The 19,723-nt window shown below is 51.8% G+C and overlaps 1 protein-coding gene across 2 annotated transcripts in view; it reads left to right on the top strand.

Moving 5' to 3' along the window:
- Positions 1-19,723, top strand: part of SCARA5 (scavenger receptor class A member 5) — a 137,392-nt gene that overhangs the window by 98,856 nt on the left and 18,813 nt on the right. For both annotated transcript variants that reach the window (XM_075126293.1, XM_075126292.1), the window contains one exon: positions 8,929-8,976. In XM_075126293.1, the coding sequence (XP_074982394.1) occupies positions 8,929-8,976 (48 nt within the window). The remainder of the gene's footprint in view (positions 1-8,928; positions 8,977-19,723) is intronic.

Raw genomic sequence — 19,723 nt, 5'->3', positions numbered from 1 at the left:
TTCACTGTCGGCCTCACATGGGATATGTCACTTGGCCAGCACACCCAGGGTTTGTAGGGGCGAGACAGCACTTTTCCCACTGGTCAGTAAGTGATTAGGTTAAATTCACCTGGATCTGATTTCTGATTGTCCTGGGCTGCCGGGCAATAAGGCTGCTGGGGCCTATATGATAAATTGTGTCTCATGATCTCATGCCTCTTCCAGCTCTGGGCTTAGACTAATCAATTGATCTGATCTGGCCACTATAAGAGGCCCCTGGACTTTCGGTGAATGTTGCCGTCTTTGATGTGCTTCCCTCAGTGGGTTAGAAACGACAGACTTTCTCTACCATCGAATGTGTAAGCTAGTCCCCTGGAGGGGTCACTGATCCATGCGCAGGAGGGGATGGAGGATGCGTGACCGAGAATACCCCGCCCTCTAGGGTTTAAACTTTTAGAATTTCCCTCCCTGCTGTATCCATGAGGGAACCACCCAGTGTTACCGCCCATGTTCTCGCACATGGGATCCCTTCCCACTTGCCCTTTTTCAGACTGTCGTCTACAAATGGCCCCTCCAAGTGGTTCAGGCTCAGGGGGAGATGGGCTAGGCCTCAGCTTCCAAACCTGGGTTTCAAAACTCCCCAAGTTCAGGGGTGTTCAGATCTGGGGGACTGGTCCAGGCCCATCTCCAATAAATGGCCAAATACGCTGGCGGTAATTGCTGAATTTCTGTGATTGATAGTCATGGCTGTAACTTAGAGGAAGCAGACACCTGGTGAGGCAATAGCCCAGTTCCATGCTTTCGGTGAAGGGCTGGTTTTCTGTACTAGTAACCTTTCATTGACACAGTGCTTTTTGTCTGTGTATAGTGAGCATAGTCATGTCACTGCTGAAATGCAGCCACGTCTGGGGTGGAGTGCTGCACCCAGCCAGGACTCTCCACACTGCATTGCGGCATTGGGGAGGGGAGATTTTCGCTGTGGTCACTGGGACAAATCCCTTCTCATTAGTAGCACCACTGGTAGAATAGATCAGACCTTGGTTTTAAGGTCTCATGAAAAAAACACCCTCACCCTATCCAAAGCCTGCACAGAGGTCAGTTTGTCTATATGGGAAGTACCACATGGAGGAATTGGATGGGAACTCGAACCAATGCAGGAGTTTGGCAGCTGTTACTAGAGCTAGTTCTGATTTTTTGACTTTGCAATTTCAGAAAACAGAAATGTGACATTGGTCTGGCAGGAGCCACCAAGTGGCACTGTTACACAGAGTCTGGCATGTTGTTGTTCTTAGTGTGCATGTTATGGTCGGTCTTTGAAGAAATGCGGTGTTGTTGTTAGCATTGTAGTGCACGTCTATGAATAGAAGTGTTGCGGTTTGCAACCAGCAGCAAGTTAGACACACTGGGCAGCATTGGTGCCCTGCCTTAATCTCTCACACTAGGATCAATTCTTAGGGCAGAGTTGCTCCCTGGGAACGGGGCACTGATGTGGGCTGAGAGTCCTGGAAGAGGGGCTTGTCTACATGTCATTTGTGACCACCTCTGTTCCAGGACTGGTGCGGTGTAAAGAAACAAGCTGCACAAGCAATATGCCCAAACTCCACGTCACTGATGTCTGCTGCAGTGGGAGGCCAGCCTGCAAGGCCCCGACATCTGCTACCACTCAGCAGCAAGGCAACACTATGCGTCTCCCCCAAATTCCAGCCCTGCCACCCCTCTCTGGACCCTGGGGTGAATCCCCAGAACACATCCTACCACCTTTCATGCAGGGCTGCTGGAGCAATTTTCATAGTGGGAGTGCTGATGATGGAAACCATGTATCTGGTGTTTGTTGTTACTACTTCAAGCCAAGGGGTGTGGCAACACCCCCAGCACACACAGTCCCAGCATGTCACGAGGCAAGTGTGCCCTGTCCCTGTTTTGGGATGGGGTCGGGGTCGTTACAGCCCCGCAGTTAAGTCCATTCAATCACCCTTAGCCTCGGGGTCTTACGGTCTCGGGGCCAAAGTCAATATGGCTGCCTTTCCCTCAGGGCTGTGTGGTGTACTAGCCAGAGTCAGTATGGACGTGCTGAGCCTTCTGGTAGGACAAATCTACAAACAGTCTAGGAAGCTCAGCCCTCAAGCAAGGTGGAGCTACAAGTAGACTAAGGATCAGGGGCTCCCTGACCCTTTATGTGGGGCAGAGCAGTAGACAGTCTATCGCCTGGCGTTTTGGCTCAGATAGATGGCAAATGAACGCAGGCCTCTTGGCCTAGGATGGGGAGGCTGCCACCGCCGGGGTGGGGATGGCAGCAGGGATAGGAGGACCCAGGCCCACCCTACTCCACTGAGTCCCAGCCCAGGGCCCTAACAGTGGCGGATGGTTCTGCCACTGGGTCAGCAGGGATCTGACTGCAACATGCTGACAGCACCCAGCCCAATGGTCAGCCCCCCTGGCCACTTCCTACCTCGTCTCCTAGTGTGGTGTGGAACAGGAGCACCAGCCGCTGCATCCATGGGACACTGGACATAGATCTCTTTCATGGTCCCCTCTCCAGCTGCTCCATCTCGGCCGCGTCCTTCGTCCTGCTGTTCTCTGTTCTGCACTCATCTGCTTTTCATCAGCAGAGCGGGCTCCAGGCAGGTTTCTTCCATTGGACACAGCTGAGGCAGGCCCTGGGAGCAATCGTCTTCCCAGAGCCTCCAAGCTAAAGGGCAAGAATTTCCTGGATCTTTTTTTTCTTTGCAACTCGTGTGTGTTGTTACCACGCAGAGACCAAATAGAAGGACGTGTCAAAGCCGGGCCTGGATATTGCTCGTTGAAGGGCTCGGGCCCGGGGGCAGCTTGCGGATGATTCGCGGAGAGGACCAGCAATCAGGGTGGTGCCCTTTCGTTCCTCTTGTTGCTTCCCTTCCGGTGACCTGCCAACAGGTGCGGGAGGGAGGAGAAGCAAAGGGTTTTAATAGGGGACTGCGATCCAGTCTCTGGGTATCATGTGCATGCACCTAGAGCAATAAACGAGTGCATTTTAAATGCATCTCGGATATGCCAGGGTTTTGTCCTGCAAGTTCCACTCAGGACGCAGTCCATAGGCAACAGCAGCAGCCCATGAAGGAGCAGCCCATGTTCCATGCCAGTTCTGGAATGGCCATACATTGCGTATGATGCAGCATAGCTGGTAGGTTTGAGCGCAGTACATAGAACGGATGGGAATGTATAGGAAGATGGGTACCACCACCACGCTCCATCCAGGCCTCTCTCATGCCTCTGATAGTAGCCAACACCAGATGCTTCAGCGGGATGCTATGCACACCATTAGTAACAGCTGTGTTTGTGTAACCAGTGCTGTGACACTCTTGTCTGACCCGATTACGGCACCGCACATCGGTTGTGTGCACCTGGCATCATTCCTTCACCACGCCTTCTAACCATGTTTGTTTCAGAGCATGCTGGGAAAACTCTGGGCAGCTATCCCATACTGCCTCAGGAGGGGCCTGGGGGACATGCCTAGAGAGGGATGTCCTAATGCATAGAGGGAAGAAAAAACAGCCAGGCCATTCACACAAGCACAGTTCAGCAAAATAGCAGTGTGAGGACATGATTGCTGGAGGGCTGCCACATGCAATCCAAACCACTAACAGAGATGACACACTGTTCATTATCACGGTTACTAACCATATCTCAACCAGGTTGTGTCAGGACACAGCACCATGTTTAAAGCCAGCCTGGTTACAGAGTAGAGGCCTTAATTCACCAGGATCATGACTAGGGCTGGTCAAAAATTTTCCACCAAAACACCTTCTTTTGTTTTTTTACAGGAAAATGGGGTTTGATTAACCCACGTTTTTCGTGAGAAGCGCCTGATCTCCATGGAACATCTCGATATTTGGTCAAAAAGGCAAATGCCCCAAAACCTGAAATGTTTTTGGCCAAAACCGGAAAATTTCAATTCAAAATCATGCTGCTGCACCTCATGGGAGTTGTAGTTCAGATACCTTATGCTCACTCTCTCTTCTGTCAAAAACAACGAGGAGTCTGGTGGCACCTTAAAGACTAACCGATTTATTTGGGCATAAGGTTTCGTGGGTAAAAAACCCACTTCGTCAGATGCATGGAGTGCAAATTACAAATACAGGCATAAATATACTGGCACATGAAGAGAAGGGATTTACCTCACCAGTAGAGAACCAGTGATGACAGGGCCAATTCAATTAGGGTGGACGTGGTCCACTCCCACTAATTGAGGAGGAGGTGTCAATACCAAGAGAGGGAAAGATGCTTTTGGAGTGACCCAGCCACTCCCAGTCCCTATTCAAGCCCAAATTAATGGTGTTAAATTTGCAAATGAATTCATAGAATCATAGAATCATAGAATAACAGAGTTGGAAGGGACCTCTGGAGGCCATCTAGTCCAACCCCCTGCCCAGAGCAGGACCAATCCCAACTAAATCATCCCTGCCAGGGCTTTGTCCAGCCTGATCTTAAAAACTTCTAAGGAAGGGGATTCCACCACCTCCCTAGGTAACGCATTCCAGTGTTTCACCACCCTCCTAGTGAAAAAATTTTTCCTAATATCCAACCTAAACCTCCTGCACTGCAACTTGAGACCATTACTCCTGTCCTGTCATCTGCTATCACTGAGAATAGTCTAGATCCATCCTCTTTGGATCCACCTTTCAGGTAGTTAAAAGCAGCTATCAAATCCCCCCTCATTCTTCTCTTCCGTAGACTAAACAATCCCAGTTCCCTCAGCCTCTCCTCATAACTCATGTGTTCCAGTTCCCTAATCATTTTTGTTGCCCTCCGCTGGACTCTTTCCAATTTTTCCACATCCTTCTTGTAGTGTGGGGCCCAAAACTGGACACGGTACTCCAGATGAGGCCTCACCTATGTCGAATAGAGGGGAACGATCACATCCCTTGATCTGCTGGCAATGCCCCTACTTATACACCCCAAAATGCCATTGGCCTTCTTGGCAACAAGGGCACACTGTTGACTCATATCCAGCTTCTCGTCCACTGTCACCCCTAGGTCCTTCTCTCCAGAACTGCTGCCGAGCCATTCGGTCCCTAGTCTGTAGCGGTGCATTGGATTCTTCCATCCTAAGTGCAGGACTCTGCACTTGTCCTTGTTGAACCTCATCAGATTTCTTCTGGCCCAATCCTCCAATTTGTCTAGGTCCCTCTGTATCCTATCCCTACCCTCCAGTGTATCTACCACTCCTCCCAGTTTAGTGTCATCCACAAACTTGCTGAGGGTGCAATCCACACCATCCTCCAGATCATTAATGAAGATATTGAACAAAACCGGCCCCAGGACCAACCCTTGGGGCACTCCGCTAGATACCGGCTGCCAACTAGACATGGAGGCATTGATCACTACCCGTTGAGCCCGACAATCTAGCCAACGTTCTACCCACCTTGTAGTGCATCCATTCAGCCCATACTTCTTTAATTTGCTGACAAAAATACTGTGGGAGACCATGTCAAAAGCTTTGCTAAAGTCGAGGAATAACACGTCCACTGCTTTCCCTTCATCCACAGAACCAGTTATCTCATCATAGAAGGCAATTAGATTAGTCAGGCATGACTTGCCCTTGGTGAATCCATGCTGACTCTTCCTGATCACTTTCCTGTCGTCTAAGTGCTTCAGAATTGATTCCTTGAGGACCTGCTCAATGATTTTTCCGGGGACTGAGGTGAGGCTGACTGGCCTGTAGTTCCCAGGATCATCCTTCTTCCCTTTTTTAAAGATGGGCACTACGTGAGCCTTTTTCCAATCTTCTGGGACTTCCCCTGATCGCCATGAGTTTTCAAAGATAATGGCCAATGGCTCTGCAATCACATCCGCCAATTCCTTTAGCACTCTCGGATGCAACGCATCCGGCCCCATGGACTTGTGTACGTCCAGTTTTTTTAAATAGTCCTGAACCACTTCTTCCTTCACAGAGGGCTGGCCACCTCCTCCCCATGCTGTGCTGCCCAGTGCGGTAGTCTGGGAGCTGACCTTGTTCGTGAAGACAGAGGCAAAAAAAGCATTGAGTACATTAGCTTTTTTCACATCCTCTGTCACTAGGTTGCCTCCCTCATTTAGTAAGGGGCCCACACTTTCCTTGGCTTTCTTCTTATTGCCAACATACCTGAAGAAACCCTTCTTGTTACTCTTAACATCCCTCGCTAGCTGCAACTCCAGGTGTGATTTAGCCTTCCTGATTCCATTCCTACATGCCTGAGCAATATTTATATACTTATCCCTGGTCATTTGTCCAATCTTCCACTTCTTGTAAGCCTCTTTTTTGTGTTCAAGATCAGCAAGGATTTCACTGTTAAGCCAAGCTGGTCGCCTGCCATATTTACTATTCTTTCTACATTGTAGAATTGTAGCTCTGCAGTTTCTCTTTGGAGTCTGTTTTTGAAGTTTTTGTGTTGAAGGATGGCTACTTTTAAATCTGTTACTGAGTGTTCAGGGAGACTGAAGTGTTCTCCTGCTGGCTTTTGTATGTTACCGTTCCTGATGTCTGATTTATGTCCATTTATTCTTTTACATAGAGACTGTCCAGTTTGGCCAATGTACATGGCAGAGGGGCATTGCTGGCACATGATAGCGTATGTCACATTAGCAGACGTGCAGGTGAATGAGCCTCTGATGGTGTGGCTGGTGTGGTTGAATCGTCTGATGGTGTCGCTAGAGTAGATATGGGGACAGAATAGGCAACGAGGTTTGCTACAGGGATTGGTTCCTGGGTTAGTGTTTCTGTTGTGTGGGGTGTAGTTGCTGGTGAATATTTGCTTCAGGTTTGGGGGCTGTCTGTAAGCGAGGACTGGCCTGTCTCCCAAGGCCTGTGAGAGTGATGGGTCGTCCTTCAGAATAGGTTGTAGATCATTGATGATGCGCTGGAGAGGGTTTAGCTGGGGGCTGTACGTGATGGCCAGTGGTGTTCTGTTATTTTCTTGGTTGGGCCTGTCCTGTTGTAGGTGACTTCTGGGTACCTGTCTCACTCTGTGGGCCGGGCTTTCTGGCTGGACTAATCAATTTTCCAACCAACAGTAAGCATGACCCTTAGATCAGGGGAGGGCAGATATTTCTTAGTCAGTCAGTCAGTCTGGAAACCCAGCTTAGTAGATCAGCTTGGTTCAGGGTGGGAAGGAGGAACTGAAATCCTTGCCAGCACTTTCAGAGTCAGCAGCAAAATTCAGATTTTCCCAGCTCATCTCATCTTGGTTTTTGTTCCTTCTATCCCAAAAATGTCCATAAACTTCCCCACTGCCCAGATTAACCTCTCTCATCACCCACTTCCCAACTTGTCTCGCCTAACTACTGGGTATGGTAGGGGAGCGTACGCACAGATAAAATGAACATCTGCAGCATACATATCCCACATCTGCAGCTAAGATCCAAACCCCACATTCTCCATCACGCGGTGGTACACCAGCCCTGTTCCTCTGAGCGGGACAACAGGTTCTTGCTAAGAGTCCTGCACTTAGGATAGAAGAATCCAATGCACCGCTACAGACTAGGGACCGAATGGCTCGGCAGCAGTTCTGCGGAAAAGGACCTAGGGGTTACAGTGGACAAGAAGCTGGATATGAGTCAACAGTGTGCCCTTGTTGCCAAGAAGGCCAATGGCATTTTGGGATGTATAAGTAGGGGCATTGCCAGCAGATCGAGGGGCGTGATCGTTCCCCTCTATTCGACACTGGTGAGGCCTCATCTGGAGTACTGTGTCCAGTTTTGGGCTCCACACTACAAGAAGGATGTGTAGAAATTGGAGAGAGTCCAGTGAAGGGCAACAAAAATGATTAGGGGACTGGAACACATGAGTTATGAGGAAAGGCTGAGGGAACTGGGGATGTTTAGTTTAGTTTATGTTTAGTTTTAGTTTTAGTTTATGTTTATGTTTAGTCTACGGAAGAGAAGAATGAGGGGGGATTTGATAGCTGCTTTCAACTACCTGAAAGGGGGTTCCAAAGAGGATAGCTCTAGACTGTTCTCAGTGGTAGCAGATGACAGAACAAGGAGTAATGGTCTCAAGTTGCAGTGGGGGAGATTTAGGTTGGATATTAGGAAAAACTTTTTCACTAGGAGGGTGGTGAAACACTGGAATCTGTTACCTAGGGAGGTGGTGGAATCTCCTTCCTTAGAAGTTTTTAAGGTCAGGCTTGACAAAGCCCTGGCTGGGATGATTTAATTGGGGATCGGTCCTGCTTTGAGCAGGGGGTTGGACTAGATGACCTCCTGAGTCCCTTCCAACCCTGATATTCTATGATTCTATCATTCTAAGATTGCAGGCAGACCTTGGGCAAAACCCACGCCCTTGCCAACGACTAGCACAACACTGTCTGCCAGTGATGGGATTTAAACTCCGAGGGGAGGTTAGTGACAATCAAGTGATGCCCAGGGCTCAGGCTGCATCAGGGTGAATTTCACCCTTTATCAACGTTTTGCCCTAACAAGCCCACAGCATATTTTGTAAGAATCTGGGTTTGCCTCAGTGTCCTAGGGCAAAATTTCCCCTCCCAGAACTGTTGGGCAGTGCAGGGGCTGCATTTCTACTCCAGGACCCTGTTTCAAGAGTGGCTCAGACTGTGTGCTCCAGAGGAAGAGATGCTGCTCTGACATTTAACTGTGTAATACCGTGTCCCAGGGAGAAGTCTCTTCCTCAGCTCAGCTGGCATTAGGTTTCGGACCTCCTCATATCTTATGCTGTCATTTGTATCCTCAGATATTGTTCTTCTCCATATAAATGTGAGTGAGAAATGAAAGAAATAAAGCACTGGTTGCCAAACAGGAAATGGCTCGTGAAATTAACATGTCCTGAATGTTCTCTTCCCCCAGAGTTTTCTGGCTTTATCTCCATTTGGTTCCTGAGCCAGAGATATTTTAGCAGATCTGAAGCTTATCCACTTTCTTGCACTGTGATGCATTTAGTCCATCACCACCTGATATGATCTTTCTCTCATTTCTCAGGTGATCGAGGCCAGAAAGGAGAGAAGGGAGACAGAGGTGGCGAAACAGGTAAGCAGCTGCTATCCTGAGCGGTAATCCCTGTTGAGCTTCTCCCAAGGAGGTTCTATAGGCCCTTCTGTTGGTCTATTGTAGATACTGCAATGGGTAGAGGGGGTGAGGAATTGCTTCTTTATTCTCCCCCAACATGTAAGTGACTAGACTGTGCCCTGAAGAATTAGACGGGAGTCCCACTTGCATGTCTTTGTGTCCCTTGTAGCTGTAGATCTTCTAGTCATAACATGATTGACTCCTCCTTAACAATATTCTGCCACTCTGTCTGGAGCTGCCCTGTGTGTAACACTGACATTTATACGCGGCCTGTGTTTATCCCTCTCTGCTGGACTTCTTCAGTGTTCTCCTTCAGTATCCCTCCAGCTTAGTGTCCACTCCAGCCCTGCCTCCTCCGCTCTGAGGAGACTGTGTCTACACCTGTGAAATGCTCCCCAGGCTTGGGTGTGGCTGAGACACAACTTCATGGTGCCAGGGCTCTTGGCTAGCCTGTGACATCAAGCTGCGTGATCAGAGAGGTTTTAAGGCAAAGGTTATTCTTCAGAGCAGTTCTCTTGAACCTTCTGTGCGCTAAGGGCTTGCCTACGTAAACAATTAGGCTGTGGCAAGCTGGGGTGTGAATCTAGCCTGTAACTAGTGTTAACCGTTTGTCAGAGCACTTCGAAGCAGGATGAGCTCAGATCACATTAACGAATGGTTCACGCGTGTCAGCAGGGCACACATGGACAGTTTAGTCCGCAGCAGGCTCGTGCTGGATTGAGTCACGCCCCAGCATGCTTCGGTCTAATGGTTCGTGTGGACAAGCCCTAAAACAACCTGGACCTGTGATTCTCCACTGACGCAGCTCCTCTGGTGGTACCAGGGGCGGAGTCTGCGGTGTAGCCCTTTGCCACTGTGGAGTCGAAGCCTCTTCGGGCTGTTAAGGAAGCTAAGTAGCCATGAGGTGAGAGGCAAAGATTTAGTCGGGGATCGGTCCTGCTTTGAGCAGGGGGTTGGACTAGGTGACCTCCTGAGGTCTCTTCCAACCCTGATCTTCTATGATTCTATGATTCTACTGCCACGGATCAGGAAGAAACTGAGACGGAGAGCAAAAAGTGGGAGCAAATGATCCATAGTCATCATGGCCAGAGGTTACCACAAGGTTCTGTATGAGGACCAGTGTTGTTCACTGGTAATCTGGGAAAAGGGGAGGATAAAGTGGCAAGATCTGCAGATGACACACAATGAACTGGGTTAGACTCATTGAGTCTACAAGACTATGAGGCCACGTCTACCCTACAACGACCCAGCTACAGCTGTGCCGCCATGGTGCCGGAGAGTGGATGCTTCCTACATCGACGGAAGGGGCTTTTCCATTGCTATGGGTAATCCATCTCTCCGAGAGGCGGTAGGTAGGACACCTCACTGGGTCTACACTGGGGACTGTCTCCCTAACTACACTGCACAAGCGTGACATTTTTCACAGTCCCGAGTGATGTAGCTAGGTTGATCTAGTTTTTACATGGAGACCAGGCTCCATGCCAGCTGAAATTCAGTACTGACAAATGCCACGGTAATGCACCTTGGAAGACCTAATTCGGAGTGCTGGTACGCACTGCTGAGTCTTCCAACATGGAGGAGAAGAATTCTGCATGCCTGGAGACTGAGGTGGGAGGTAGACATATTTATCACCATACACACTTGTGTACCGATGGTGCAGCAATTCCAGCATAGCCCTTATTCCACTGCCCAGCATCTCCTATTAAGACTATTGGAATATCCAAAGCAAAATCTTCCAGCGCTGTTAAACAAAACATGTCAGGACTGATTCTGCTGCAGCAAAGGCTCTTGGCAGTAGAGGGTTGGCTTCATCAAGGCTAATCAGGATCAGGACGTTAATACCTGCAGCTGAGTCTGGCTTTCTGCCTCCCGGTTCTTCCCTGGAAATAAACAGGGTCAGTGGATCAAGTTCAAATCTGTGAATTCATTTGGCCGTGCACATTTATTTATTTTTACTGGCAAATTAAGCTTGTTGCCTCTAAACTGGCTGTACAGTGCCAGAGTTGTGACCTTGTTCCTTCCCGGGCACAACCCTTCCAGAGCAGCCTGTCTTCAGGCTCCGGCAGTAATGAACACCAGACATCCCTTCCATGCACTAGTACTAGGGTGTTCTTTCACAAGGACAGCGTAGCATAGGGATGGGGCTTTGGGGCTGACCTAAGACTAACGCAATCAGGTGGTGACATGTCCTGGATGGGTCCCCTTTATAGTCTGGGCTGGGACTCTGGAACAACCACAGATCCCAGCTGAGCCATCCCAGGTTTTGCGTGAATACCCAGTGGGAGCTGGGACCAGATGTTATGGGGAGTGTTTAGCCACGCGTACACAGCTCTCCAGCCCAGCTGGATGTACTGCATAAAGCTGCTAGGTCTTTGCCTTAGCTAGCTGTGATGTATTCAACATAGGCTGGGATGCAGCAGTGGCAGAAGCCAGTGGCCTGGTGGGCTACCAATTAGTAAGTTGTAATAGCATGTGGGAGGAGGCGGGGTTCTGTTTCTTTCCCCAGATCAGTAGCAGGTGGTGGGGCCAATCCAGGAGAGGCTGCATCCAGCCTTCTTTCACCCGGAGGGTTGCAGCCATAACCAGAGGGCCCTGAGGATGGAGGAAGCGATAGGGAAGGGGAGCTGGCGGGAGGGGCTTGACAGGCTCACAAAACCCAGCCCCTGAAAAACACCAGGATGCAGATACAGACTCTGGATTCTTCCACCTGTGGAACCTGCCTCCCATGACAGATGTGCTCCATCAGAGCCAGGAAACAGCCGAGAGCTTTCCCAGGGGCTGGACCTAGACTGTGGAACTCACTGCCACAAGAGACAACTCGACCCACGAAATGTAAGACTCATCCCTTTGACTTAGTTTTCCCACTGTACGTGCTTTGTGCAGACACACACGAACGACAGACGCCTCTGTCATAAACCAGAGTTCTTTTTCCTGCCGCTGGGAAGGGAAGCAGAGCGAGAAATTGTTCTCTCTATTTTTTTTTTAACTCCTCAGGAAGTGCTCAGACCTGGCATGAATGGGCCCTCTGAGTGGACAGGGTGTGAGCTGGGGCACTGGCAGGGAATAAAGCCTTCTCTAGAAGCATGAAATCACTACTTCCAGGAATGCATGATCCCTCCCCTGCAAGCTGGAGCAGGCTAAACTCTCAAATAGCCTCCTCATGCCTTTGAATGGCTTTTCCAAGAATCCCTGCCGTGCAGAGGCTGGCCTGGAGGAGGGACCAGCCAGAGAGTCCTCTTCTGGGAAATGAGAAATCCCAGAGAGTAACCAGTTCCCTGAAGCGGTTTTTATTCCGGGCGTGGGAGAGGGACAGGAGGGTAAGCCGTGACATTATCTATGGGGCAGAGATCCTGGAGGAGTAAACAGGGCCCAGGGAGTGACACGCTCTCATGCCCTGCGTATGCTTCTGCAGGGACGGAAGGAGTGAAAGGCTGGGAAATAGGGGCTGACTGGGGCCGCAGGACCGCCCGGAGGACAGACGGCTCAACAGGCAGGAAGCAGTTAGTGCATCAAAAACAAAGGAGCCAGGCCATAGGCACCAACTCTGTGGGTGCTCTGAGGCTGAAGCACCCTCAGGAAAAACAAATAGGGGGTGCTCAGCACACACCAGCCACAGCTGTTCAGCGGGGGCCGCCTATCGGCTGTTTGGCGGCTGGCAGGAGGCACTCGGGGGGAGCGCAGCGAGTAGCGAGCGGTGGGCGGGGGGAGGGCCAAAGCAGAGGCGGGAAGAGGTGGAGCGAGGGCAGGGCCTCGGGGGGGGAGGGGCAGAGCAGGGGCGTGGCCTTGGCAGAAGGGGCGTGGCAGGGCGGGGCCTCGGGGAAGGGGCGGAGTTGGGGCGTGGCCTCGGGGCGGAGCGGGATTGGAGCACGCACCTGGAAAAATGTAAGTCGGCGCCTCTGAGCCAGGCCATGAAAGGAGGTTACAGGGCCGGGGTAAAGCGGCCGCAGGATGTGGCCGAGCAATGGGGAGCAGAAAGCCTGAGGCATAGAGGGAAGGGGGTCGATGGCGAGGGGCGCCGCCAGGGAGGAGCAGGGCTGAACTGGCCCAAAATGACCAGGTGGGCCACACCTGGGAACCATCCGGGGCTCCAGGTGCGGCCTCTGGAGCTAATTAGTAATGGAGCAGCTGAGCTGGGAGGAGGCTGCTCGCACCAGTGGGAAGGAGGGAGCTGCTGAGAAGAAAAGGAGTTCTCCCTAGAGAAGCCCTACAGCGGCTGAGGCTGGGAGGAACCCCCAGGGTAGAGCAGGCCTCGGCGCGGGGGCAAGCCCTGGGTGAGCCCCAAGAGACCTGCCCGGCTTAGGGCTGCCAGGCATCCGGTTTTCCACCAGAACGCTGGTGGAAAAGGGACCCTGGTGGCTCCAGTGAGCACAGCTGACCGTGCCATTAAAATTCCAGTTGGCAGCGCAGCAGGGCTAAGACAGGCTCCCTGGCTCTGCGCGGCTCTCGGAAGCAGCTGGCATGTCTGTCTCCTAGGTGCAGGGGCGGCCACAGGGGCTCTGTGCACTGCCCCACCCCAAGCGCCAGCTCTGCAGATCCCATTGGCCAGGAAATGCAGCCAATGGGAGCTGAGGGGGCGGCACCTGTGGGCACGGGCAGCGCGCAGAGCCCCCTGGCCCCTCTGCCTAGGAGCCAGAGAGACATGCTGGTCGCTTCCAGGAACCGTGCGGAGCCAGCTACGCTGCCAACCAGGAGCCATCTGAGGTAAGCGCCGCCCGCCCGGAGCCCACACCTCAACCCGCTCCCACACCCCAACTCCCTGCCCCAGCCCTGAGTCCCCTCCCGCACTCCGAGCCCCTCGGCCCCAGCCTGGAGCCCCCTCCTGCACCTCCAACCCCTCATCCCTGGCCCACTCTGGAGCCCGCACCCCCTGCGGGAGCCCTCACCCTTTCCCGCACCCCAACCCCCTGTCCCAGCCTGAAGAAAGCGAGTGAGGGTGCGGGAGAGTGAGCGAAGAAGGGAGGGGGGACGGAGTGAGTGGGGGCGGGTCCTCAGGGAAGGGGCAGGGACCATGGCAGCAAGAGTGCGGTTAGAAAGTTGCCAACCCTAGCCAGGCTCCCTGGGGAAGAGAGACAGTGAGGGGAGCTCAGAGAAGGGAGCTGGCCTAGGTCTCTGGACCACAGCATCCTATAGCTATGACTGACAGTGGTCCTAGCGATCCCTGATTGGCTCCTGGATCCTATGTAAAACCATGGGGTGGGCATATCAGGAAGTGTCCAGGCAAGAATGTGGATCTCCAGCTCTTTTTTCCCCGCGCTCCCAGCTCTGGCTCCTGATTGATCCCTGGAATGCCATCATGGACCCTGGTACCTGGTATTGACCCTCAGCCGAATGCCTGACTCTGCCTCTGGGTCAGACTTTTGGCCTAACTCCTGACTTTGACACTGGCTCCGACCACTGGCTCAGTTCGGCTATCCCAAGCTCCTGGCACTAGTCTTGCCTATCTTTGCCCAGGGTCCTGACACCTTGAGCCTCCCATCCAAGTGCTAGCCTGGCTCAAACCTGCTCAGCGCTAACCAGAGCGCTGACCAACACAAAATCCTAGCAACTTAGGGCTGGAAGGGACCTTGAGAGGTCATCTAGCCCAGGTCCCCATGCTGAGGCAGGGCTAAGTAAACCTAGACCATCCCTAGCAAGTGTTCGTCTGACCTGTTCTTACAAGCCTCCCAGGGAGATCCCATAACCTCCCTTGGTAACCTGTTCCAGAGCTTAACACCCCTTCTCATAAGAAAGTTTTCCCTAATATCTAGCTTAAAGCTTCCATACTGCAAACTAAGGCAATTAAGGAGCAGGTTGACCCAGAGGCGGATTTGAGTACGGGCTTCTTTATTGCGATACTTGTTCCCCTTGACCCAATTGTCGAGGAAGCACTGGATTAGTTACAGCACACTCTCTTTATCTAAGTTAGTATTTAAATTCCTACATTTACTGAAGTGAGCTGTAACTCACGAAAGCTTATGCTCAAATAAATTGGTTAGTCTCTAAGGTGCCACAAGTACTCCTTTTCTTTTTGCGAATACAGACTAACACGGCTGTTACTCTGAAACCTACATTTACTACAACACCCCAAAACCCTTTACGAAGTAAGAGAAACACCCATACGATTAGTAGACCCACCCCTATCGTTCACAGCAGTATGCATGTTATACAGGCATTGTTACCTTGAAAATACATTTCTTTGCAGTCATTTGTTGCTACAAATTCCCTGAATCTGCGGGTTCTCAGGGGAGGGAGGGAGGGGCCGTGACCCAGGGCTCGCTTGTGTAGCTGGGAAAGAAGGGAGGGGGAGATAACACCTCTTTACACAAAGGAGTTGGTTGTTGTTTTTTAGACAACTACTTATGCAGCTGCAAGGCTTATCAATTCTCAACAACAGGGAAGGGAAAAATATGGCAACTTATTTATTAAACAAAGCAATGCTGCCTGTCTGTGCCTTTCTTCCCTAATGCCATGTCAGCCTACCAGCAGCTCCCCAGGTCTTCACTTAACCCTAACATCTCCCAACACGCTTGTCCTGTCCTTGATGGACATGGAGTGCAAACAATCACCGCTCTTTCGGTAACCACCTTTTTATGTATTTAATGACTGTTATCATGTCTCCACCATCTGAGCTGGCTTTTCTCAAGACTAAACAGGCCCAGTGGTTTTAACCTTTCCTCAGAGGTCAGGTTTTCTAAACCTTTGATCATTTTTGTTCTTCTCCTCTGGACTCTCGCCCATTTGTCCACATCTTAAAGTGCGGTGCCCAGAACTGGACACGGTGCTCCAGCAGAGGCCTCACCAGTGCCTAGCAGGGCGGGACGGTCGCCTCCCGTGTCTTACGTCCAACGCACCGGTTAATGTGCAGCATTTGAGAGCACTGCAGTCAGAAGCAATCGAAGCTGCTGTGGGAAGGGCTGACACCCAAAAACCCTCTCTGTCGCCAGAGGCTCACCCTGTTATCATGTGTCCCTTCCTCACATGCGAGCGGCGCTGCAGCCTCCATATCAAAGAGCAAACTCCGACCTGCGTACGATAACGACGGTGGCTTTGAGACATTCTGCAGCAGAAAGCCTTCCTCTAGTGGGAGTGAACTCTTCTGTTCCAGGGCATCAATTCTGTTCCACTTCCTTACCAAGCAGATGGTCCCAATTATCCAGAAGGCGATGATATCTTGGTGCAGCTGTAGAGAATCAGGCCCTTGTTTTCTTAGCCACTCGGGTTTATTTCGCGTTTCCTTTCTTGTTTTTCTTTCTGGGATGGGAGGGGAGCGGGGGTTGGAAGCAATTGACGCAGTAAAAACAAACATGCGAAAGGAATGGAAATCTCAGGGGTTTATTGGGTATGGTGCAGAAGGAACAAATAATCCCCCATGCGCTGGGAAGTTGTTCCAAAAGACACAAGGCCAGACCATTTTGCAGGCAGTAGAATCATAGAATATCAGGGTTGGAAGGGACCTCAGGAGGTCATCTAGTCCAAGCCCCTGCTCAAAGCAGGACTGACCCCAACTAAATTATCCCAGCCAGGGCTTTGTCAAGCTTGACCTTAAAAACCTCTAAGGAAGGAGATTCCACCACCTCCTTAGGGAACCCATTCCAGTGCTTCACCACCCTCCTAGTGAAAAAGTTTTTCCTAATATCCAACCTAAACCTCCCCCACTGCAACTTGAGACCATTACTCCTCGTTCTGTCATCTGCCACCCCTGAGACCAGCCGAGCTCCATCCTCTTTGGAACCCCCCTTCAGGTAGTTGAAGGCTGCTATCAAATCCCCCCTCACTCTTCTCTTCTGCAGATGAAATAAGCCCAGTTCCCTCAGCCTCTCCTCATAAGTCATGTGCTCCAGTCCCCTAGTCATTTTTGTTGCCCTCCACTGGACTATTTCCAGTTTTTCCACATCCTTCTTGTAGTGTGGGGCCCAAAACTGGACACAATACTCCAGATGAGGCCTCACCAATGTCAAATAGAGGGGAATTATCACGTCCTTCGATCTGCTGGCAATGCCCCTACTTATACATCCCAAAATGCCATTGGCCTTCTTGGCAATTGCAGTATGGGCTTCTATACCCATACTAGCTTCAATCAAGCGTGCGTGACTAAAAATAAACCCAGCGCAGACTGGCCCTGCAAGTACACCCCCAGCGGCCCGGGTGTGCGTGTACAGCCCACACCAAGCCCGTGTTGCTGCATCTTCACTGCTATGTTAAGTCTTGAGAAAAGAAGACTGAAGGAGGAGGACCTTGGTAGTCTTCAAATTAGATCAAGTCTGTCACAAAGAGGACAGAGATCGATTGTTCTGCACATCCACTGAAGGTAGGACAAGAAATAAATGTCTTAGTCAGCAGGAAGGGAGAGTTAGGTTCAATATTGGGAAACACTTTCTAACTCTCAGGGGAGTTAAGCTCTGGAACAGGCTTCCAAGGGAGGTTGTCACTGGAGGGTTTTAAGAACAGGGTTGGTCTAGGTTTACTTGGTCCTGACTCAGCACAGGGGGCTGGACTCGATGACTCCTTGAGGCTCCTTCAAGACCAACATTTCTATGGTTCTCTTTCAGTCCCACTCGTTAGATTCAAGCTAGCACAGGTACGTGCTCCTGAGCTGCAGTGCAGACAGACCCATAGCGAGGGGCAGCTCCTGCCCTGAGGAGCTCACCATCTAAGCAGCTGAGAAAGATAAAGGAAGGATTTTGAGCTTCATTTTACAGATGGGGAATGAAGGTCCAGAGAAACAAAGTGACTGGCCAAGGTAGGAATTGAACCTACAGCTCCTATGTCCTAGTCCAGAGCCCCAAGGCCAGCTACCTACTGCAGGAAGGATGTCCTTAGCCACTTGACTCTTCCTGCCCTTGCCCTGCCCCTGTAGAGGTGCACTGATGATATAATGATGCTTTGCAGCAGGGAGGCAGAGATGGGGTATCTACACGTCTGGGTTTAGACTCTGAGCTTTTTAGATCGTAAGCTCTTCAGTGCAGGCGCCCGGCTTTGCTAGGTGTTTGTACAGCTCCACGCACACTGCTGACCCTGGTGTCAGATGGCCTTGCAGGTGAGACACTGGATGGTGTGTTCCATCCCTCGTGAGCCGGGGCTCTTGTGAGCCTAGGACAGTTTGTTATTGTCGGGTTGCTCATTTGGGCTGGGCTGGGCACGCGGGTTTGTTGTTGCAGGGCAGCTTGTCAGAACGGACTCGCTGGTGTTGGTGTCTTGGGTTTGGTTTTCTTAACCCTATGAATGATGTCCTGGATCTCGCCCACAGACAGAGCGGAAGAGGGTTCTCAGATGCTCCCGTCTGTCTCACTGTCGCTCTGTTACCCGCCCTCGCCCTAAGGCTTAATGGAAATGTCCCCTTCCCAAGAGCCTGTCCCGCTTCAGCCCTGGCCTGCCCTGGGGAGGGCACAGTGAGCACTCTGCCTTTAGCACAGAGCAAGCTTTGAGGAGGCTTATCCCCAGCCAAGCCCCATCCCCTGCACATGGCACGGAGCCATAATAAACCCCCCACACGGGAGAGAGGAGCTGGCCACCGGAGAGACACCTGACTGGCGTCTCACTGAGTGGTATGAGATCTCTCCTCGGCGCTGCAGGGAAGGTCCTGTCAGGGGCACCGTCAGGGGGCAGGAAAGGGGCATAGCTGTGGCCAGGCTCAAAGTGGGAAGGCATCTGTTGGCGCATCTGAACAACCTGGATCTCCTTGTCTGGAGCCTCCAGACTCCCCCTCTGTCTGGCCAATGGGAGAAGCGGCCGTGGCCGGTGCTCCCCTCCCCTGCTGACCATCACAGTTTGTCCAGAGATGTGCATTTATGGGGCCTTTGCGGATTCAAAGCAAAACTCAGTTTGCAAAGCTGAGCTCAGCGGGGATGGGCTGGGCACTAAGAGCCCTGGAGCGGGTCTGCTCCGCTGGGAAATACATATCCTAGTTCAGGCCAGATCATGGCACTCTGGAGTCCTGGGCGGGCAGGGGCCTCTTTGGGAACAGCAAAGCTTCTTTCCTCCCCCCGCCCTAAGCCCCTAGAGAAGCAGGGGTGTCACCAGCTCCTCCCAGCAGCTGGAGTGTTTCTGGTCGAGGGTGGAGTCAGGCAGGCAGCCCTCTTCTTCTGCCAGACCGGTGTTGGTGCAGGGGCCCTGGAACGCTGGCTTTTAGGAGCCAGCACCCTACTGAGACACATGAGGCAGTTCCCCTCCTCTCAGAGCCATTGCTTCGGGATCTCTGCAGACTGGAGCTATGTCTGCCCTACGAGGGAGGGGAGTGATTCCCCGGCTCGCATACTCAGGCTAGCTCCCATCGAGCTAGTACACGTATAAACGGCAGTGCAGCCGTGGTAGCACGGGTACCAGAAGGGGAGGCCCAGCTGAGCCATGCCGCACACAAACCCGCCGGCAACCGGTGGGTACGTAATTGACGTGGCTGAGGCCTGCCGCTGCTGCCCGTGCTCCCGCGGCTACACTGGGATTTATACTCCCGCTAGCTCAGCAGAGGCACGCGAGCAGGGGAATGCCCCGCCGAGCTCCGAGTGTAGACGTAGCCTCAGGCGGGCGTCCCTGTGTTGGTGACGCACAAGCCACATTTGCAACCGCGATGGTTAGAAACTGGCTTTCCATTCAACTTTCTTTTTCAATGAAATCATGTGACTCCCGGAGTTTTGGGGCCTGTAGTGTCTATGGCTGAATCCAGCTGCTGGACATACCAAATACCTGCGGGCGTGCCGTTAATGTAGACACAGCCGCGCCATCTCCAGAGTAA

Source organism: Caretta caretta, chromosome 3, assembly GCF_965140235.1.
Source record: "Caretta caretta isolate rCarCar2 chromosome 3, rCarCar1.hap1, whole genome shotgun sequence".
Lineage (NCBI taxonomy): Eukaryota > Metazoa > Chordata > Testudines > Cheloniidae > Caretta > Caretta caretta.
Note: the sequence above shows the minus strand (reverse complement) of the source record. Positions and strands in the feature narration are given on the sequence as shown.